Raw genomic sequence first — 21,925 nt, 5'->3', positions numbered from 1 at the left:
AGTCATTATAATCACTGACGCTGTCTACGCTGATACAGTATACAGATGTGTTCAGTTTCTGAATCATTATAATCACTGACGCCGTCTACGCTGATACAGTATACAGATGTGTTCAGTTTCTGAACCCATTATAATCACTGACGCTGTCTATGCTGATACAGTATACAGATGTGTTCAGTTTCTGAAGTCATAATCACTGACGCTGTCTACACTGATACAGTATACAGATGTGTTCAGTTTCTGAAGTCATTATAATCACTGACGCTGTCTACGCTGATACAGTATACAGATGTGTTCAGTTTCTAAAGTCATTATAATCACTGACGCTGTCTACGCTGATACAGTATACAGATGTGCGTTTAGTTTCTGAAGTCATTATAATCACTGACGCTGTCTACGCTGATACAGTATACAGATGTGCGTTCAGTTTCTGAAGTCATTATAATCACTGACACTGTCTACACTGATACAGTATACAGATGTGTTCAGTTTCTGAAGTCATTATAATGACTGACGCTGTCTACACCGATACAGTATACAGATGTGCGTTCAGTTTCTGAAGTCATTATAATCACTGACACTGTCTACACTGATACAGTATACAGATGTGTTCAGTTTCTGAAGTCATTATAATCACTGACGCTGTCTACGCTGATACAGTATACAGATGTGTTCAGTTTCTGAATCATTATAATCACTGACGCCGTCTACACTGATACAGTATACAGATGTGTTCAGTTTCTGAATCATTATAATCACTGACGCCGTCTACGCTGATACAGTATACAGATGTGTTCAGTTTCTGAATCATTATAATCACTGACGCCGTCTACACTGATACAGTATACAGATGTGTTCAGTTTCTGAATCATTATAATCACTGACGCTGTCTACGCTGATACAGTATACAGATGTGTTCAGTTTCTAAAGTCATTATAATCACTGACGCTGTCTACACTGATACAGTATACAGATGTGTTCAGTTTCTGAATCATTATAATCACTGACGCTGTCTACGCTGATACAGTATACAGATGTGTTCAGTTTCTGAAGTCATTATAATGACTGACGCTGTCTACACTGATACAGTATACAGATGTGCGTTCAGTTTCTGAAGTCATTATAATCACTGACACTGTCTACACTGATACAGTATACAGATGTGTTCAGTTTCTGAAGTCATTATAATGACTGACGCTGTCTACACCGATACAGTATACAGATGTGCGTTCAGTTTCTGAAGTCATTATAATCACTGACACTGTCTACACTGATACAGTATACAGATGTGTTCAGTTTCTGAAGTCATTATAATGACTGACGCTGTCTACACCGATACAGTATACAGATGTGCGTTCAGTTTCTGAAGTCATTATAATCACTGACACTGTCTACGCTGATACAGTATACAGATGTGTTCAGTTTCTGAAGTCATTATAATCACTGACACTGTCTACGCTGATACAGTATACAGATGTGTTCAGTTTCTGAATCATTATAATCACTGACGCTGTCTACGCTGATACAGTATACAGATGTGTTCAGTTTCTAAAGTCATTATAATCACTGACGCTGTCTGCGCTGATACAGTATACAGATGTGTTCAGTTTCTGAAGTCATTATAATCACTGATGCTGTCTACGCTGATACAGTATACAGATGTGCGTTCAGTTTCTGAATCATTATAATCACTGACGCCGTCTACGCTGATACAGTATACAGATGTGTTCAGTTTCTGAAGTCATTATAATCACTGACGCTGTCTACGCTGATACAGTATACAGATGTGTTCAGTTTCTGAAGTCATTATAATGACTGACGCTGTCTACACTGATACAGTATACAGATGTGTTCAGTTTCTGAATCATTATAATCACTGACGCTGTCTACACTGATACAGTATACAGATGTGTTCAGTTTCTGAAGTCATTATAATCACTGACGCTGTCTACGCTGATACAGTATACAGATGTGTTCAGTTTCTGAAGTCATTATAATCACTGACGCTGTCTACGCTGATACAGTATACAGATGTGTTCAGTTTCTAAAGTCATTATAATCACTGACGCCGTCTACGCTGATACAGTATACAGATGTGTTCAGTTTCTGAAGTCATTATAATCACTGACGCTGTCTACACTGATACAGTATACAGATGTGTTCAGTTTCTGAAGTCATTATAATCACTGACGCTGTCTACACTGATACAGTATACAGATGTGTTCAGTTTCTGAAGTCATTATAATCACTGACGCTGTCTACACTGATACAGTATACAGATGTGTTCAGTTTCTGAAGTCATTATAATCACTGACGCTGTCTACACTGATACAGTATACAGATGTGTTCAGTTTCTGAAGTCATTATAATCACTGACGCTGTCTACACTGATACAGTATACAGATGTGTTCAGTTTCTGAAGTCATTATAATCACTGACGCTGTCTACACTGATACAGTATACAGATGTGTTCAGTTTCTGAAGTCATTATAATCACTGACGCTGTCTACGCTGATACAGTATACAGATGTGTTCAGTTTCTGAAGTCATTATAATCACTGACGCTGTCTACACTGATACAGTATACAGATGTGTTCAGTTTCTGAAGTCATTATAATCACTGACGCGCGTCTACGCTGATACAGTATACAGATGTGTTCAGTTTCTGAAGTCATTATAATCACTGACGCTGTCTACACTGATACAGTATACAGATGTGTTCAGTTTCTGAAGTCATTATAATCACTGACGCTGTCTACGCTGATACAGTATACAGATGTGTTCAGTTTCTGAAGTCATTATAATCACTGACGCGCGTCTACGCTGATACAGTATACAGATGTGTTCAGTTTCTGAAGTCATTATAATCACTGACGCTGTCTACACTGATACAGTATACAGATGTGTTCAGTTTCTGAAGTCATTATAATGAATGACGCTGTCTACGCTGATACAGTATACAGATGTGTTCAGTTTCTGAAGTCATTATAATGAATGACGCTGTCTACGCTGATACAGTATACAGATGTGTTCAGTTTCTGAAGTCATTATAATCACTGACACTGTCTACACTGATACAGTATACAGATGTGTTCAGTTTCTGAAGTCATTATAATGAATGACGCTGTCTACACTGATACAGTATACAGATGTGTTCAGTTTCTGAAGTCATTATAATCACTGACGCTGTCTACACTGATACAGTATACAGATGTGTTCAGTTTCTGAAGTCATTATAATCACTGACGCTGTCTACACTGATACAGTATACAGATGTGTTCAGTTTCTGAAGTCATTATAATCACTGACGCTGTCTACACTGATACAGTATACAGATGTGTTCAGTTTCTGAAGTCATTATAATCACTGACGCTGTCTACGCTGATACAGTATACAGATGTGTTCAGTTTCTGAAGTCATTATAATGAATGACGCTGTCTACACTGATACAGTATACAGATGTGTTCAGTTTCTGAAGTCATTATAATCACTGACGCTGTCTACACTGATACAGTATACAGATGTGTTCAGTTTCTGAAGTCATTATAATCACTGACGCTGTCTACACTGATACAGTATACAGATGTGTTCAGTTTCTGAAGTCATTATAATGACTGACACTGTCTACACTGATACAGTATACAGATGTGTTCAGTTTCTGAAGTCATTATAATCACTGACGCTGTCTACGCTGATACAGTATACAGATGTGTTCAGTTTCTGAAGTCATTATAATGAATGACGCTGTCTACGCTGATACAGTATACAGATGTGCGTTCAGTTTCTGAAGTCATACTCCATACTCCACACACTTGAGTTTAAACAGGTAATTTTTTAATGGCTTCCCGGATCTAACACAGGTTTGTTCGGAGCATCTGACTGCAGATTGTTTTGTAAACAAGGCACAGTGTAATTGAGTTCGCAATGACATTTTTGTTGAAAGATGAAGCAGCCTTGGCTCTGACAGCAAACCATAAGTAAACAATTTGGTAATGTAATTTTTCCATTCATATAGTTCAAAAAGTGAACCTCAGGGAACATTAAAAAATGAAAAAACATTTAAAAATTCATGACAAGACAAAATCAATATATCAAAAGATGCTAAAATGCCAGGAAACAGAACCAAAAACAAGTAGCCCTAATATATTTCCACATATTATTGATATATCATCCTTGTTTCAACCATGTTAAAGTGAGTCCCTGTTTTTTCCGCATGTTGAGATCTGTGTACAGCAGCGACTGAGACGATATACTGAAGAACTAATGAAATGTGAAGTGCTCTCCATTATAAGAATATAAATTCAAGGCAAAAACATGCTGAGTGATTCTGAAGGTCACAAAAAAAAAAATGGTTTGCCAAGCTTTATTCATCAGTAAATTAAATAAAAATGTTGTTTTTGATCTTTTCTTCTTTTTTTTTTTTTTTTGCAGTTCTCAGTATTTGTTTCAGTCTCTTCTTAGTTTTCAGATACTGATGAGATCAGATGTTTGCAATGTATTTCGCTTCATCCCTGGACAGTGTTTGTGTGGGTTTGGGTGAATAAAGGCATGTACATTATACACTGTACGTTATATTGGGTGTTAAAAAATACGTTTCCCTTTCCCTGTTGTATATGAAGTTAACTTTCACATTTCCAGTTTGTATTCTGCTAAATCTAATGATTAGAAGTCAGTAAATTTGTGAAGATGAAATGTGTCGTCAGTTGTAACTGTTGAATTATAGAATTATGAGCTGAATAAATAAATAAATTCCTCACAGCCATTGTAGTGCTATTTTAGGAGCTTGTATATTGCACAGTCTACAGAACTTCTGCATGGCTTTCACTGTGAATTAAGAGTTCAAGGAAGACGTGGAAATAGGCCACAAACTCAAACAGCGTTCGGATTATTGCAATAGCAAGTTCCATTTTGTGCGAGAAGAAATTATTTTGAGCTAAAGCTCCTTAAAAACAGCAAGAGGAGAGTCAACAGACATGAAAGTTGTTACATGCCTAGTAATCTATATTTATATAGTGCTTTAACCAATACAAATTTTTTTCTATCTATTTTTACAAAAATTGTAGTGTAGTGTTTTCATTGTGGGGTGGGGGGAATATATAATGCAATGCAAAACGATTCAGTAAAAGCCTGCTGTAACATATTTGATATTTACATTTTAACATGATTATTCTAAAATCATTGTATGTATAAACATGTAAACCTAAGTTGCTTCAGTTGGTGCTCATTTTGACTAACAATATATTTATTTTTTTACAGTAAAAAGACACATGTACCATGACCTGAAGGTGGACATTTTAGAATTATAATAAAAGGCCGTTTATAAAACGGTTAGTTCCAGTTGTCGATTCTGATTGGTCAGCGGCTGTGTTTTATTCACGAATCACGACAAAAAACGGTTCTGTGTATCACTGCACAACACTCTTAGCAATGTAAACACATGTTTGTTCTCATTGATATTGTTAATTGAAGCTTACTGTATTATAGTAGAGTATTGTGAGAGAGAGATTGAGTGAGCATTTAGATACAGCGGTTTCCTTCGGGTCAGTCCTATGTTCATAAGCTTTAGGGAGCTTTAATATTTGTATCATGTGGTAACCATTTTATTAAAGGAATAACCCCTGTGAAGCCGTGGTTTACAGTTAATTTATAACAGCTAAAGGGCATTGTGAGGTGTTTTATTACATGATAGAGAAGATGAGCTCTGTAGACAGCAGGTTTTGCAACATAGCTAGACTGTTCTGTTTTTCAGTGATAAAAACAACAGATTGAGAGAAATCATCCACTGAGCTCTTGTGTTCTTCTCGGGGCATTGAAGCAAAGTTTAAGTTTAAGATGAACGATATCTCTTGACAGATATCAGCTGTCACAGGTGATTTATGAGCAGTCTGCCAGGTGAGCCGAGGCTGAAACCACAAAGGAATGTTTCACTTCCTCAATGCCTCGCTCCTGCTGTTACCAGATCCCCGTCTTACATTACATCTTAACTTCTCCTTTGACACAGTCAACTAACTTGAAACACCATCGCCTCTCTTTGATTTAGACCGTTTTGAAATTGAACAATAGGTAACTAATTATCAACATTAACACACAATGATCAGGTGTCCATGTTTTCAGAGGAAAGTCCCAGTTTGTGTTTTTTAAAAATGACTGAAGCTGAAGTTCATTGAGGTTGTTAGGTGTCTTGTCGAACTGCTAGCATAGTCTGCATTGCAAACTGGTAAGGCCTGTATTGTAATAAAAGGCCCTAAATGAATTACTTAGCAATTTTAAAATTCTATTTAATCGAAAATAACTTAAGGTGCATCAAAAATGTATTGCTTTGCATCTAAGGCATAGATAAATGGAGGGGAAATCATATTAATTAATTGTTTCTGTCTGTGTTCACACATTTTGTATGATGATATCGTGTCGATGAGCATCAGGGGCTGAATGTTACACAAGTTACTCCAAACAGTCTGGAAAGTTCTGTATGGTTCATGGGTACAACGGGGCTAAAGGTGCATCAGGGTAAAAAGCGCATTAACCACTATATGGCACAAAAACTAGCCGCAGCACTTTCCTAAACATCCGCTTTTCAAGATGCCACCGGGAATTTAGCTGATCCTTGATCCTTGACTTCTTTTTGTTTTAAGTTCACAGAACTGACATATTTTAAGTAAACTGAACTGTTCCATTGTTTTAAGTTTTATGAACTCATTTCTATTAATTTAGACAAACTTAAGTTTAAATCTGTGCTGGGTTTTCTATTTCCCAGCATTCTTTGCCCATTGCACTCGAAAGGGAAACTGCTACAATTTGGTGTTTTGTTTATTTTTTTCAGGTTTAGTGTTTATTTTCACATAAAATATGTTGCTCCATCATATATTTTTCTGCAGTCATTCACTATGGGAGTAGTGAAAAGCACTTTTTTTTTAAGGTGTGCCTTTAGCCCAGTTGTACACTACTGCTTTTACCAAGGTCAAAACCCAAAAAAGAATTTGTTCACTTTGTATTGCTAATAACATTTACATTTTACATTTAATCATTTAGTAGGGGCTTTTTAAAATAAATAAATAAATGGAATAGAAATGGAAAATGTAGTCTGGATAGAACAAGAGTTTGGACGAGAATTTGTTTGGAACGCTCCGATAGGAAGGATCTAATCTTCCTAATGTCATATAAGGTAAATCTGCAGGATCAGGCCGTTGTAGCGATATGATCTGTGAAGTTTAAACGATCATCAATCACCACTGTCCTGAAAGGAGTTATAGTTGACAAACCTAACACATAACATGACACAATGATATTTTACCATCTAACATAGTGTTACCATTTGATACCATCAATGAAACAGCAACATTAAAAGGGTAGGAGTAATATTTCACAATCCTACAAGGACCATACATGTTTTATTTACCTTTTTATTTTTGTGAAAACCTCAACAAATGCCTCTTTGCAGCCATTTAAAAAAAATCATTGTCACGAGTGTATATCTTCATTTCATTCCCACCACAACACAATAAATTGTACTTTTATTAAACCTTTGAAAATAATAAAAACATAATATTATTCAAAAATAATATTATTAATAGCAAATTGCAGTAACACTTTGGACGCTATCATACACCCGGCGCAATGCGATGCCAGGCGCGACACAAATGTTTTTTGTAAGTTTCAGCCTGACGCAGTTATCATTTTCACGTCCAGCATCACATTGTTTAAACAGCAAACGCACTCATGTCCATCTGTTCGCCCAAGGGTGTGCTGGTCTGAAAACAAGGTGTGTTCAGGCGCATTGTTGGCATGTTGCTATTATGAGGCAACTGAAAATGTCTGCACCATTGACCAACAAAAACCTGGTCTAAAGTCAATCAGTAATATGCACTTATATGCGGGTGCACAACAAGCGTATACTCTCTGCTTGTTACACACACAGGCACGGGCGGCAGCATACAAACATTTTTAAATATTAAAAATAAAAGGAGTCCTCTTGGGAGAAGCGTTCATACTTTCCACCTGCAATTCCGCAATGTAAATAGCGAATCCACAATGGCACGAGCGCAGCTGGCTTTTAAAGGAAATGAGACTCTGATTCGTTTATTGCACGTAATGCCCAAAACACATCCATGACTCATTAAGAGACGAGGAACAACCCTTTTAGACCATGCACCTGGCACGCTGTCTTTAAACTAGCAAAAATGGATTCGGACACGCCCTAAGTGCACCGGTGCTTCAGACCATGCGCTGAATGGTGCTGAATTTTCCAGCCAGCCAACTTTGACGTCACATGCATACCCTCCATACATGACTCTACAGCAAACCTGTGAACAAGTGCAGCAAAGCACTAAATCATTAAAAAAAATTTGCTAAACTCACATTTCAATAACATATTTCAAATGAGCAATACAATCTTACATTAATGGATTTTTTGACATTGTTTCTTACCTTTAATCTTTCAGGTTGGTCCAGCCAATGTGCAAGCTGACAATTGGCTCTTTTATTTGGAAGGCAGGACTTACTAGAGCAGCCATATTTGGCGTTACAGTACTTTGTCCAAAAACTTGACTAACATTAGAAGTGGAGCACAGTGGAAAAGCATGCAAATAAATCTTATTTTATAATGTAGGCTACAGAGCATTTCTTATAAATAACAGTCTAAATCAATCAAGCAAGCCGTCTCTAGTGAGGTGAGATTTATTTATAGTGTTTCTACCCAGTTTATTGTTCAATTGACTAAATGTTCTGCTATCACCTTTCAATTCACTTCTCACCATCAAGGGGCTTAATAAAGTTGTCAGTTTGTTTTATCGATTTCATTTGCAGATTTACATTGCATGTGCAAGATGCTGTACAGTCGGCAGGGAATCTTATAAACCCTGATGCAATTGATGAATACTGCTTCAGTAATCAAAGCAAAACTAACACATTACAGGGGCAATTTATTCTTATAACAACACTTAGCCTGTCGGTCTGCGAGTGTGTGTGATTTGTGACCCTTTTACTGAAGTAAATGACCATTCAAATATTCATAGCTTTTTTGATGTACATCCTGCTGTCACCATGCTATAATATGGAAAGCAGCATCTAATAAGCATAGCAAATATTATAGAACCAGCTCTGTGAATATGCTTTGGTCCTTGTTCTTTAGACATCTTTCATTTGGTTATGGGAGCTGTTAAAGTGGAATCTTGGGAAAGTTTGCACTTTAACATAAAATTAGTGTGGTTACAAAACTTAAAATAAAAGTAAAAGCACATCTTTCCTCAATAAGCCGCGTGATTCGAAGCATCATTCATGTGCGTAGTACAGATGGTCCAGGAATTGTAATACTTGGGGTTAAGGGTTTGTACAAATCACTAACCTTCAGTATGAGCAATAGTTATAGTGATACTTGCCTTCGCAAGCACCACTGCAAAGTTCACATAATCCAGCTTGGATAACAAAACTGTTTGCTTAAGCTTCTTAATATGCTGATGTGTTGATGCCTTCGGCCAAACGAAAAATTTACTGCAGCTTTGCCCTGAAGCTGGGCTACTTCATTTGCAAATGTTCAAAGACACAGCTTATGCTTTTCTAGATTTAAGAAAAGAGGAAATATCCAAAATAACACAACAGTGATTTCTTAGCTTGTAACTGGAAAAAGAGAACTTACATTTCATACTATTATTATCTCACACATTTTTTTAAAACTGTTACGTCTGTCTAGATTTTTGTTTAGGTTTCATGTTCTTCAAGTCATGACTTTTATTTCTCCCGCTTGTTTCTCGTGTCATGTTTTTATTGGTTAATTTCCTTGTGATCTTGTTATCAGTTCTGTTTTGTTATTTTTGTTGTGTGCTTACTCAATATAGTTCACCCAAAAATGAAAATTACCCCATAATTTACTCACCCTAAAGCCATCCTAAATGTATATGACTATCTTCTTAAAGTCAAACACAATCGGAGTTATATTAAAATGTATTCTGGCTCTTTCAAGCTTTATAATGGGACTGAAGAGTAACAGAGATTCTGAAGCCAAAAAAATCACATCCATCCATCATTAATAAAGGCCTTCTAAAGTGAAGCAATGTGTTTTGTGAGAAAAATATCCATATTTATAACTTTATAGACTATAATCTCTGGCTTCTGGTACACAGTTAAATCAACTCTGCTCAGATAACATATGGTCCCTCTCTATATAGTGTTAAAGTAACAATGAAGCAGAGTTAAAGTTAATGAGATAATTAAGTGATTAAGTTATGATTGAGCATTAGTGATGAACACCTGCTGTTAACAAGCAGAATCACTGAAGAGAAACACAAGAACTACAAAGGACTTACAGTCACAACCTTAGATGAAATCAGCTGAAGATAAAAAATTAAACAACTCCACAAAGAGCATATTATCTCATTAACTTTAACTCTGCTTCAGTGTTATTTTAACTCTATGTAGAGAGGGATCATATGTTCTCTGAGCAGAGTCTGGGGATTTTGCTGTGTAACGTCCATCCGCGTGTTCACGAGAGTTTGTGTATGACGTAGGAGTATTGTAATCTTAGGTGAGAGTTGACTCCTCTCGCAGTTCAAACATATAAAACTGGACAACAAACTCAAGCTCTTCCCACATTTCTCTTTAGAAATCCTCCTTTTAGACTTCTAATTCATGACCGGTGTTTTTTTTTTTTTGCTCTATCGTCGGCTTCCACGTTCGTCAATACATCATGCATCAGGTCAAAGTTCACTGTCGCCTCTGGCTTGCTTAGTCGGGGACAGTGTTGGGCAGTAACTAGTTTCTAGTTACAGTAATTATATTACTTTTTGCAGTAACTAGTACTAGTTTCCACCGTGATTTTTTTAAGGCATTCATTATTTTAGAACATTATTAGAAAGTATTAATTCATTGGTGACGTTTCATGCAGACACACTATGACAGATGGTATCGCGTTTATTTCGTTTTTCCTTTTTTATTCAAAATATTCACAAACTTGTTAACTATATCATGAATTCAGATTGTCAAAGATGAGGAAGTGAATGTGTTTTGTCATTTAAACACGTTTATAATGATTATGTTAGTTGATATAACGCGCCATGAGTTTGCACCGCAATTCAGAGGATCTGTCGGATTTACATCATGTAAATTTATCATTTTTTTACAAAAGTAGCTGGTGAACTGGAAGAAGAGAGTAAACTTTATTGCTTCAAACACAATGTATCTGATATGAACAAAACACTTAAATTATAATTGAAAGGATAATTGATTCAGTGTATGGAATTTGCATTTAACAAACTATAAATGCCTTTTATATATATACCCTAGTACTTCACTTAAATGTCTGAAACCTCAAATAAACATTACATGGTTGAAAACACTGAATAGTTGTGAAATATGAAAAGTTCTGAGCGCTGAATTTAGCAGTGACACACTGAACGTTCTAATCACTCCGGTGTGTTCGTACGTGTCAAAGGGTTAAAATCGATTGTGTTTCGGTGGTGAAGGGGGGACGAATTGAAACTGAGGGGGTACCAATCAGATCTGTGGGGGCAATGCCCCTTTTGCCTCCTCATGGTGTTGGGCCTAATGAAGTCACCAGTGCAGCAGGCAAGCCTGGAATATGGAAAAGCTTACATTCAGTGTAGGGCTGCATGATAATGGTTAAACTGATAATCACAATTATTCTATCAAAAAGAGTAATGTAATAATGGCCATTTTGTGCGTTCTTTACCAACCCACACTTCACCCTAGAGACCTCTAGGTGGCACACTGACTTCATTTAACCAACTTTAATAACTTCATTAGATGTTAAATCAATACAAAACGCATGGTTTTGGTGAGCACTTTGTAATCTGTATTCACATTAGATTTTCTAAGCGACAATTCTTTTGCAAATGAGACAAATCACAGATTCATAAAGCAAAGAATGATGCTCTTTGATATATAAAAAAAAAAATGTCAGTGGCTATATCATTTTCAAATGATTAACATTATGAAAACGGTTCAAACCTTTAGGAACTTCAAAAGATAAAACCGTGAAACTTCTAATATTATTTCCATTAATTCCAAATTATGTTCATTTTCCCCATAGTATTGTCACTTAGGTTGCAAAAGTGCATTTATTCTGCAAACAGTAAGGTGGAGATCCATGTTGCATTTATTGAAATTCATGCTGAAGGTTTGATCATGGCAGATTTAGTCACACAAACAGCACAAATGGCTTGTGAAGAAACAAAGACTGGCTGTATGACACTTTCATTGAAGCAGAAATGGATGGAAATATTGCCATTACATTGATTTTGTCAGGAGCAAAGATGATCTGAACACCGTTGTGTAAGTTGTGGCATTACTTTACTCTGGCATCAAATGACTTGCCCACCCACATCCCTCTGATCCCAATATAAATTATATTACTATAATTTAAACATCTTTTTGGAAAACAAAACATTTTCTTATGAACTTATATGATTTCACATGACAATAAATTAGATTAATACAACACTTCTACTTAAAAGTCACTATCAATCATCACCATTGAGTGTTTGTAATAACTTCTGACTGTGATCCAATGTGGATTTTGGTCAAATGAAAATAGAAATATGTTGTTAGTAACATTTCAGAAGAATTGTGTGGGGAAGATAAACAATTACAACTTATGTGGAGTGTAAAGGAAAAGTAATATAACTAGTAGTGTAACTAAATGCTGTTGCCAGAAAGTAATAAGTAAAGTAATATTAACTAATTTTTTGAGTAACGAGCCCACACTTGAACTAAATTAATAACTAATGATTTTTACAACAGAAATGAATCATTATTGAACTTACTTAAGCTGGACAATGACACTATTTTCTTCTAGAGCTGCTGTACAGCCAAAATTATATTCCTGTTACCACTGTAAAGCTGCTTTAACACAATCTGCATTGTAAAAAGTGCTATATATGTGACTTGACTTGAGCTGACGCAGAGGACCAACATCATATTAAGCAGGTGGTGTTTCTAATGTTTTGGCTCATCAGTATATTCTTGTTTGAGTATTATTTCACCTCCTTTTAGTCCCATTACTCAAATCTTATGTGTCATTAAATACACAAATGCTAATGTGAAAGCTGACTTCATATGCACTATAAACAGGAAGAATGAAAACAGCTTCTGTTTATGGAAATATTACATCAGACAGTTGCAGTTGGCAAATAAAGTTGCTGTGGTGCATTCTTGCTCATGGTAACACATGTCCAATCATATTCCCGACAGTTGTGCAACATTAAGATATGTAGTAGGCCTTTTGAGTGTCTTAAAACAATCCAGTGTGAGGGAAGTGATGTGTGGAGGGGTCAGAGATGAATTAGACGAGAGATGTGGAGACCATTTTGAAATGAGTAATGTGGGCAGTTTTTCAAGAGTTGTCAGAATCAGATTAAATGTGCCGTGTGGCTCTTGATCCCCAATCTGTGCTCTGAAGCTCTGCTCATGTGATGAGTACATTCATACGGCCCTACTGCCACAGTTCAAACAGCAGGGATAGAGAAACAGAATTAAAAATAAATTAACTGTGAAGCAGAATTTCATTGATTTTGCATTAAGTTAATTAAAAACTGAAAAAGGTTTTGTATATTTTAATACAATTACTTTTAATTTATTAATTAACTTCCATTTATTAAAACTATAACTTTTTTTGTTGTGTGCTGATAAATTTTCATTATTTACACAATATAAACAATTATAAATACAAAAATCTATTAAATTTACAGTAAAGAATTTACTGTAAAAAAATACAACATTGGTAACATCATAGTGATTAATTTTACATTTACATTAATTTTACATTAATTTAACAACATAAAACTCTAATGTAGCCTACATAACTGATAACATAATTATTTAAATAAAAACATCAAATGTGAGCTGTCACAGAGGGAATTCTGGGAATGTCAATTTATGGTTTGTATACTGTAAATTATAAGATGTAATGTTCTGCCAAAAACTGTACATTTAGCTGTATTTTACTGTAAAATTAGCAGTTTGTATTAGCAATATTACAGTTTTTCACTGATTATTGTAACCAATTAACAGTTTTTTTACCGTAGCATTTTTACATTTTTTTTACCATGAAAGTAAGATCATTATTTGCAGCATTTCTGCTATTTCAGTAACAAAGGTTTTTTTTTTTTTTTTTTTCTGAGGTGAAGCATGTTGTTATCAAGTGGCAACCTTACGTTCTCACAGAAGTGACTTAAACTGCAATTCATTGACCGGCTCCAAACGAGAGTCAATCCCATAGACTCCCCATGTTAAAATGCCCAACTTTACAGCAGAAAAAAACATGTTTACAGCCTGGTACAAAAAGTGGTTTTGGTCTATACAGCTAATTTTGCCCTTCATGACAACTGTGAGGGGGGTGAATTTTATAACTCATCCGTTTAAATTATATTCTGCGTTGAGCATAATTAAGAGAGTGGCCACTTGAGTGACAGGTGGATTGCCGCTGCTGTCACTAGCTGTTTGTCTGCTGTCAGTTAGCCGTCACGTCACCTCAGCTAATTCCAGCCGCTGAACTTAGCATCTCAGTGTACGTCTGTGTAGATGTGCACACATGCGGAAGATAAACAGAACACACGTTGTTGAATCATCTTGGCATTGGCTAAAAGTTTTGTCTGTCAGATTTACTACAATGACAAGGGCTGGAGACTATGCCTCTCAAGACACCACAAACTCCGACAGCACTGCTTGGATATGATAACTAAAACTGCTGCACTATTTTGGACGCGGGCTCATTTGTTTGTGAGATATATATACGATCATATACAGTTTTACAACATAAACGCTGCTCAGGTTGCATAATTTCTTGAAGAACGATGATGGAGAGCAGATCATTCAGAAGAAATGTGATGCAAAAAATGGACAATATATCAATATTTCATGGATTTACGCTTCTGTGGACAAAAAGGACTGTTTTTTGTTTTTCAATGGACACACATGGACATTTTACCCAAGAGCGTCGAATTGGATTCATCTCGCAATCGCTATTTCATTACAAAGGTATGAAGTCCTGTTTTGATTTTGCGTGTTGTCATTTGCACACCCGACAATAATTACAATATTACTGTTGCTGGAGCATCAATAGAGTAAAAAAGACACTGTAGATTGACAGTAAACCTTAGAACTTTCAAATTATATAACTTTATTAATATTTTAGATAGATAGATAGCTCCTTTGCCTGCTAACATGATCACGTCGAGCTCAGCTCCACCCACGTCCCGCCCCATTTTCATTTGTCCAGGAGTGACGCACAGTGACATCCTACCAAGTTGGCAACAGCTGGCTCCGCCCACTTTGGGCTTCAAAAATGCTCTTCGGACACTATGCCTATGTTTTATACAGTTTATGGTTGTTATAAATGAATGAAGGTTCACTTTTTTATGAAAGTTATCATTTGCTGTTTGCTATCATTATTGTAATCTTAATTACATTAACATTACCTGGCATTAAATTCATCTATAACTATTCCAACTTTTACTTTTGTTAATAACATTGTCTGTTTAGAAAGGTCACATTATCTAAAATAGTAAATGACTAAATTAAAACAATGAATAGCTGTTTACTTATTGATTAATATTATTTCCCCCTCCCATGACAGCCTGAAAAGGAATGAGTGGAGGAGGTGAAGCAAGTTATTACTTTCCATAAAAAAAGTTAAAAAAAAATTAAAAAGAATGGAAATTAAATAATGTACTTTGTATTGAGAAAGAAAAAAGATTATAATTTCACATTCCTTTTAAACTCATAGGGTCAGAGAGAACCGTTACTACAACAGATATCTAGATAGAAAAAATAAAAAAAATAAACATCTTTCTGTAACCAAATTTTCTACAGGAAAATGCAGAATGAAAGCTAATGAGAAGGAGCCGGAGAGATGTGGCATATGGTGTTTGATCACAGCTCTCACAGTAATTGGTCTTTTTCTTTAGATATTAAATACTTTGAAGCAAACTGAACGCATGGTAATGACCTGACTGCTTAAATCAGGGCTGAGTTTATGCTAATTTCCACTCTCATAATTAGCATCCCTCTCTATGTTACATCTGGCACATCACGTTCAAAAGCACTGCAGGTCACGGAAAACACACACACACACCTATCTCATGTCGCTAGAGAGAGACTCCACAACAGCGCCGCTTCTAGACGGCTTTGAAGTTAATTAGCACTTCCTCTCTAGAAATATATTAACTATTTACTGAGAGAAAATCCTGTACCCAACACAACAAGCACAAACCAGCTGCTTTCAGCTCTTCTGATAGATGAAAATCTCAATAACCAAAGGGAAAAAAAAAAAACGAAAAAGGTAAATGAACACCCTGTTCATGTCCAGCAGGTATTTCTAGTGAAACAGCCCATACCTGAACTGAATAAAGTTATGTGTAAAAACAAGCTTTGCTTCAGGACTATAAGATTTTACGTTGGGATTTTAAGTGGTGTACAGCAAGGTATCTTTTGTTTATCATAAAAAGTTGTCAAAATATTACCAGGAACTACATATAATCCCAAACATGACATAGTAAAAGTGACCATTTTGCATCCAAACATACAGTATTCACAGTTTTATTATTTGCATTTAGCTTTATTTTTCCATGCTGCAATCCATGCGGTAAGAAAACACATTTCATCATCAAATTAAAGTAAAACAGATAATCAAAACTACTAGTTAATCAAAGCTAAACATCTAGTTCTTGTTCTGCTATATAAATATACTATACTGGGTGAGACAAAAACTATATCATGGTATTTATAGGTTTGCAAATGTGAATGTTTCAAATTTAAACATTGCAAATGCAACTAAAATTCCAGGACTGTCATATTATTTTTGTGACAATATTATATTAAATTCATACAATATTAAAATTCACATCATGAAACCACAATGGCATACATTATTAACTGTGTTTTCAGGGTATTTTTATAAATGTCACATTGGATCTTATAAATCAATGAATTAATTAATTACAACATCAGTTGTCAAAAACAGTGTTGGATGTTGCTGCTGATGACTTGTCTAGCATGCTTCATTATTCGGTTACTGTTCAGATTTTGCTGAACTGGCATTAAACAACCTGTAATGTGCTTTTTAATGGCAAGCTCCCATAGCGATAACATGCACTGCTATTGAGTGATGCTGTTGCAAAAGGTCAGTGTGTGTTTAATGAACTGTGCCACTTCTCCAGGGCAATAACTGTGGAAATATTCAATGCCTTTGTGTAGCCTACAGATAGATAGATAGATAGATAGATAGATAGATAGATAGATAGATAGATAGATAGATAGATAGATAGATAGATAGATAGATAGATAGATAGATAGATAGATAGATAGATAGATAGATAGATAGATAGATAGATACTTCACTTTTTTGTTGATATTTCCTGTACTTTAACAGAATTTGTCACCCTACAGAAATTGACATTTATTTAAGTAGCCTATAAAGTGAATGTGTAATGTGAGAGCATAACCACATAGTTCCGATGGCAAATGAGAGTATAGAAGCTAAAGTGAATTAAAGTGAGAAGATTTACAACACACTGCAGCACCAAAAGAAATCAATATGCGTGCAAATTCATTATGCGTGTTATATAATCAAAATCTGTTGCGAAGCTCTGCTCTTAAGGCACGTTTAAAGCTCGTGTGGATGCGGTGGAGCACTTACCTCACTCATGGTTCAGTGTTATGTCACGGGTTTTCCTCAGCGCCTCTTCAGCTGTAAGGAGTTCACAGTGGTTTCCTCACTCTGAGGGAGCTTTATAAAGTATGAAGCCGTCACCTCAATGCCATCACGGCTGCACTAAACCAATAGGAGAACCGTCGGCAAATCTCCTCCTCCCTTCTTTGTGAAATATTAGGCTACTATCCTCTTTTATTCGTCCAGTAATGAAGAGCTCTGTCCTCTCATCACGAGCGCAGCTTCACAGCAGCCTGACAGTCCAGGATAAACAATCACCAGCATTATATTCACTCGATTTACTAGGATTTGAAAATGGTTTATTCTGCTTATCTGTGAAACAGATAAATAAGTAATTATTTATTGTACATTGTAGTTGCCTGGTTACAAATTATAGTAGAATTTCCATTTGGTTATTATCTCTTCCTTTAAAGCGTTTTGTCGCTGTAGATCCACTCCGGGTTTTCCATCAACCGCTCGGAAACCGATAACACACTTCTGTTATTCTTCTGCATCATATCTAATTTATTAATTAATCCAAATATTTCTTCTTTGTGCGTCATTATACAAGTTCAGTGTTATAGATGTCAGGTATATAGCCTAATTTGTCTGATATATATTTGTTTAAAGATCCTCCTGTGGTGAAAATCAAGTTTTTTAATGTTGTTTATATGTCTGTGTGGTGTTTTTAATATGCTTCAAGACAAACCATGAGCAAATTCATCAGTCAGCACCATTGCAGAGTATTTTCTCCTTAAAACTGCAGTGAAAAAAAAAGTGGTTTGAAATCGCTGGTGTTTGTGACGTCACAAACGACCTTGTAACCAATCACGTCAACGTGTGGGCGGGCTTTAGCATATCATTAACAGCGAACTGACAGGGAAGTCTTGAGCAGTGTTGCCAAGTCTGCGGTTTTCCCACCAAAAATGTGAATTTTACCCTCCAGAACACGATTTTTACCGTGGGACCCCCCTGAAATGCCATTGCCATTTTGTTGTAAAAACCTGGCATCCCTGGTCTTGAGAGAAGCCAGCTGGGGCCGGTTGCACCAGCAGAGCGCAAGTTGCAAAATAGACTAGTATAGACGTAAATGGGCACAGAGTTACAACTTACGCACTACTAAATATATATAATATTTTTGTGTTGCACCATTAAACTTAGTTGAAGCGTAACTCTATGTATACACTAAATATTTACGGAAGCCTCCTATCAGGAGTAACGGTTGGAATAAAATATCAGACTGACTGACCTGCATCAATAAGCTCTTGTTTTACCTGACAGACTTCGTTCTCCAGACATATATGATGCTGCTGACATATTTTACACTCGCATACATTTTAAGAGAGAGAACATGTGAAAAGATTACCGTTCTAAATAGCGCGCCGCTGTGTGCATTGGTCCCATTACTCCGTGATGTGCATGTCAAATAAAATCAGTCATAATCAATAAATGTCTCTTCTTATGCTTTTTTTGTATTAGTATTTATTTATTGATCCTTATTAATTTAGTTTCAAATACAGTTTCTGAATGTTATTTACTTATAAAAACATATTGATTAATTGGCTATTGTATTTAACGGAAACTTATTTTTACTGTTAGCTACGTGAGGCAAAATAAGTCAGAATGAAGGATAAACTAAAATTCATGACATTTCAGCAACTTCTGCTCGTGTATTTGAAGGATCACTGAGGGTAAACGTCATATTATGCGACTACGCATTACTTTACGGAGACCTTACCAGCTACTAGCTATGTTCTGCCTTAAAGGTGCCATCGAACGTTTTTTTACAAGATGTAATATAAGTCTAAGGTTTCCCCTGAATGTGTACCCCATAGATTTGTTTTAATAATTTTTTTTAACTGCCTATTTTGGGGCATCATTAACTATGCACCGATTCAGGCTGCGGCCCCTTTAAATCTTGCGCTCCCTGCCCCCCGAGCTCAAGCTTACCTTAAACAGCATAAACAGCATAAAGTTCACACAGCTAATATAACCCTGAAATGGATCTTTACAAAGTGTTCGTCATGCTGCATGTCTAATCGCGTAAGTAAAGTGTTTATTTGGATGTTTACATTTGATTCTGAATGAGTTTGATAGTGCTCCATGGCTAAAGCTAACATTACACACTGTTGGAGAGATTTATAAAGAATGAAGTTGTGTTTATGCATTATACAGACTGCAAGTGAATACAGTAAGAAACTATGGTAACTTTAACCACATTTAACAGTACATTAGCAGCATGCTAACGAAACATTTAGAAAGACATTTTACAAATATCACTAAAAATATCATGATATCATGGATCATGTCAGTTATTATTGCTCCATCTGCCATTTTTCACTATTGTTCTTGCTGGCTTACCTAGTCTGATGATTCAGCTGTGCACAGATCCAGACGTTAATACTGGCTGCCCTTGTCTAATGCCTTGAACATGAGCTGGCATATGCAGATATTGTCATTTCCATGTACTGAACTCTTGTTATTCAACTATGCCGAGGATAAATTCATTTTTTAATTCTAGGGCACCTTTAAGAACAAATGGTGCAACCAAATAAAGTACAGAGTTAAAGGGATAGTTCACCCAAAAATGAAAATGTGATGTTTATCTGCTTACGCCCAGCGCATCCAAGATGTAGGTGACTTTGTTTCTTCAGTATAACACAAATGATGATTTTTAACTCCAACCGTTGCCGTCTGTCAGTCTTATAATGCGTGTCAATGGGAACTTCGTCTATAAGAGTCAAAAAAACATGTACAGATCCAAATTAAACCCTGCGGCTCGTGACGACACACTGATGTCCTAAGACACAAAACGATCGGTTTTTGTGTGAGAAACTGAACGGTATTTATATAATTTTTTACCTCTAAAACACCACTATGTCCAACTGCCCTGCGCATCCGGTAAGTGAGGTCAGAAAACACGTTCTGATGGCGGAAGTGATGTCTCACGCTTTGCTTCAATGAGTGCTAGACATCACTTCCGTCATCAGAACTTGTTTTCAGACCTCACTAACCTCACTAACTGGTGATCAAAGATGAGTTTTAAGGGATAAAATTACTGACATCACATTTTCATTTTTGGGTGAACTATCCCTTTAATTACCGTTACGTGTCCGATGTTCGAAGTGAGATACCCCTGTGCAGCGTGTACCTCAGTAAGATGACTGAGTGGATCTCTGAGCTGGTGTGAGCATGTGGAGGCGGGGCTAATTTGCATATTCATTGATCCAAGTAGATTAAATGAGGCAAGATTGTTACATTAAAGCTATTTTAATGCAGGAATAAAACATTTAAATATGTCATTTTAGTGATCAAAGATGAGTTTTACGGGATACAATTATTGACTACAGGTGGACTTAAACTCTGAAAAGCACAAAACTAATATTTTGCCACAATCCAGATATAATTATGTACTGTTTATTCCATATAAGCATTCCACTCATGTGTGCAATTCAAAATTCTCTCCTCCATTCCTGTATTCCTGTTCAAAAAGCCTTCAGACTCCACCTTGGGCATTTCTGCAGATGTTTACTCTGAGAATAAACACTGCATCAGGAGAAGCCTATAGCTGTTCCCTTTTGCATCGGGTTCTGCAACACATTCAAATCACACGAGAGTCTCTGCTGCAGAAGATCCAACTGGGGGTGTACGCAGAGGAAGATGAGGAGAAATCCCTCCTCAACCGCAGCAGCCTTCCAAAGACCAGCTATTCTGAGATTCTGCCAGACATTACTTCATATTTGACAACACAATCATGTTTTGATTCCTTATGGTGAAAAGGAAGGCATTCATGGATTCTTTAAGCTGTCAATTGCTTTGTGTTCCAGAATGAGTAACGGATCTTCTCCACTTACATCAGATCTGAGAAGGAGAAGGAGAGACCCTTCCCAATGTAATATTGACGAGAGGAAAAAATAAGCATGTTTGTATGTATATGTATAATTTGTAAATGCATAATCCCAAAATAAAAAATAAACAAGAATTATTATTAAATATTAAGCATGTTTTATAACTATTGCTATTTTTGGTTTGTTTTTGTTTTTTTGCATTGTGACATTATTTTCATGACAATTAAGCACAATTCTCCAACTGATTCTCATTGCAAGAATGCAACAAAATCTCATTACTGCAATGTGGGAAAAAAAACAATATATTTTTAAACTACAAAGTATTCAAGCATCATGGCAGTATTTGGTAATGTCTGTATTTCAATCAGGAGAATATCCACTGACAATAATTGGAATTAAATAAATAAAAGGCTTCATTTTC

The 21,925-nt window shown here is 36.0% G+C and overlaps 2 protein-coding genes across 2 annotated transcripts in view; one reads left to right on the top strand and one right to left on the bottom strand.

The window, feature by feature from the left end:
- Window positions 1-17,679, bottom strand: part of pcp4b (Purkinje cell protein 4b) — a 46,064-nt gene extending 28,385 nt beyond the window's left edge. The window contains exon 1 of the mRNA XM_067366062.1: window positions 17,645-17,679. Within this exon, the coding sequence (XP_067222163.1) occupies window positions 17,645-17,653 (9 nt within the window). The 5' untranslated portion in view covers window positions 17,654-17,679. The remainder of the gene's footprint in view (window positions 1-17,644) is intronic.
- The window catches only part of dscamb (Down syndrome cell adhesion molecule b), a 278,527-nt gene extending 256,963 nt beyond the window's left edge, over window positions 1-21,564 (top strand). Inside the window, exon 33 of the mRNA XM_067364527.1 lies at window positions 21,484-21,564. Within this exon, the coding sequence (XP_067220628.1) occupies window positions 21,484-21,488 (5 nt within the window). The 3' untranslated portion in view covers window positions 21,489-21,564. The remainder of the gene's footprint in view (window positions 1-21,483) is intronic.
- Window positions 21,565-21,925: the final 361 nt, after the last annotated feature.

The sequence above is a fragment of the Chanodichthys erythropterus genome, chromosome 17 (assembly GCF_024489055.1).
Source record: "Chanodichthys erythropterus isolate Z2021 chromosome 17, ASM2448905v1, whole genome shotgun sequence".
Lineage (NCBI taxonomy): Eukaryota > Metazoa > Chordata > Actinopteri > Cypriniformes > Xenocyprididae > Chanodichthys > Chanodichthys erythropterus.
Note: the sequence above shows the minus strand (reverse complement) of the source record. Positions and strands in the feature narration are given on the sequence as shown.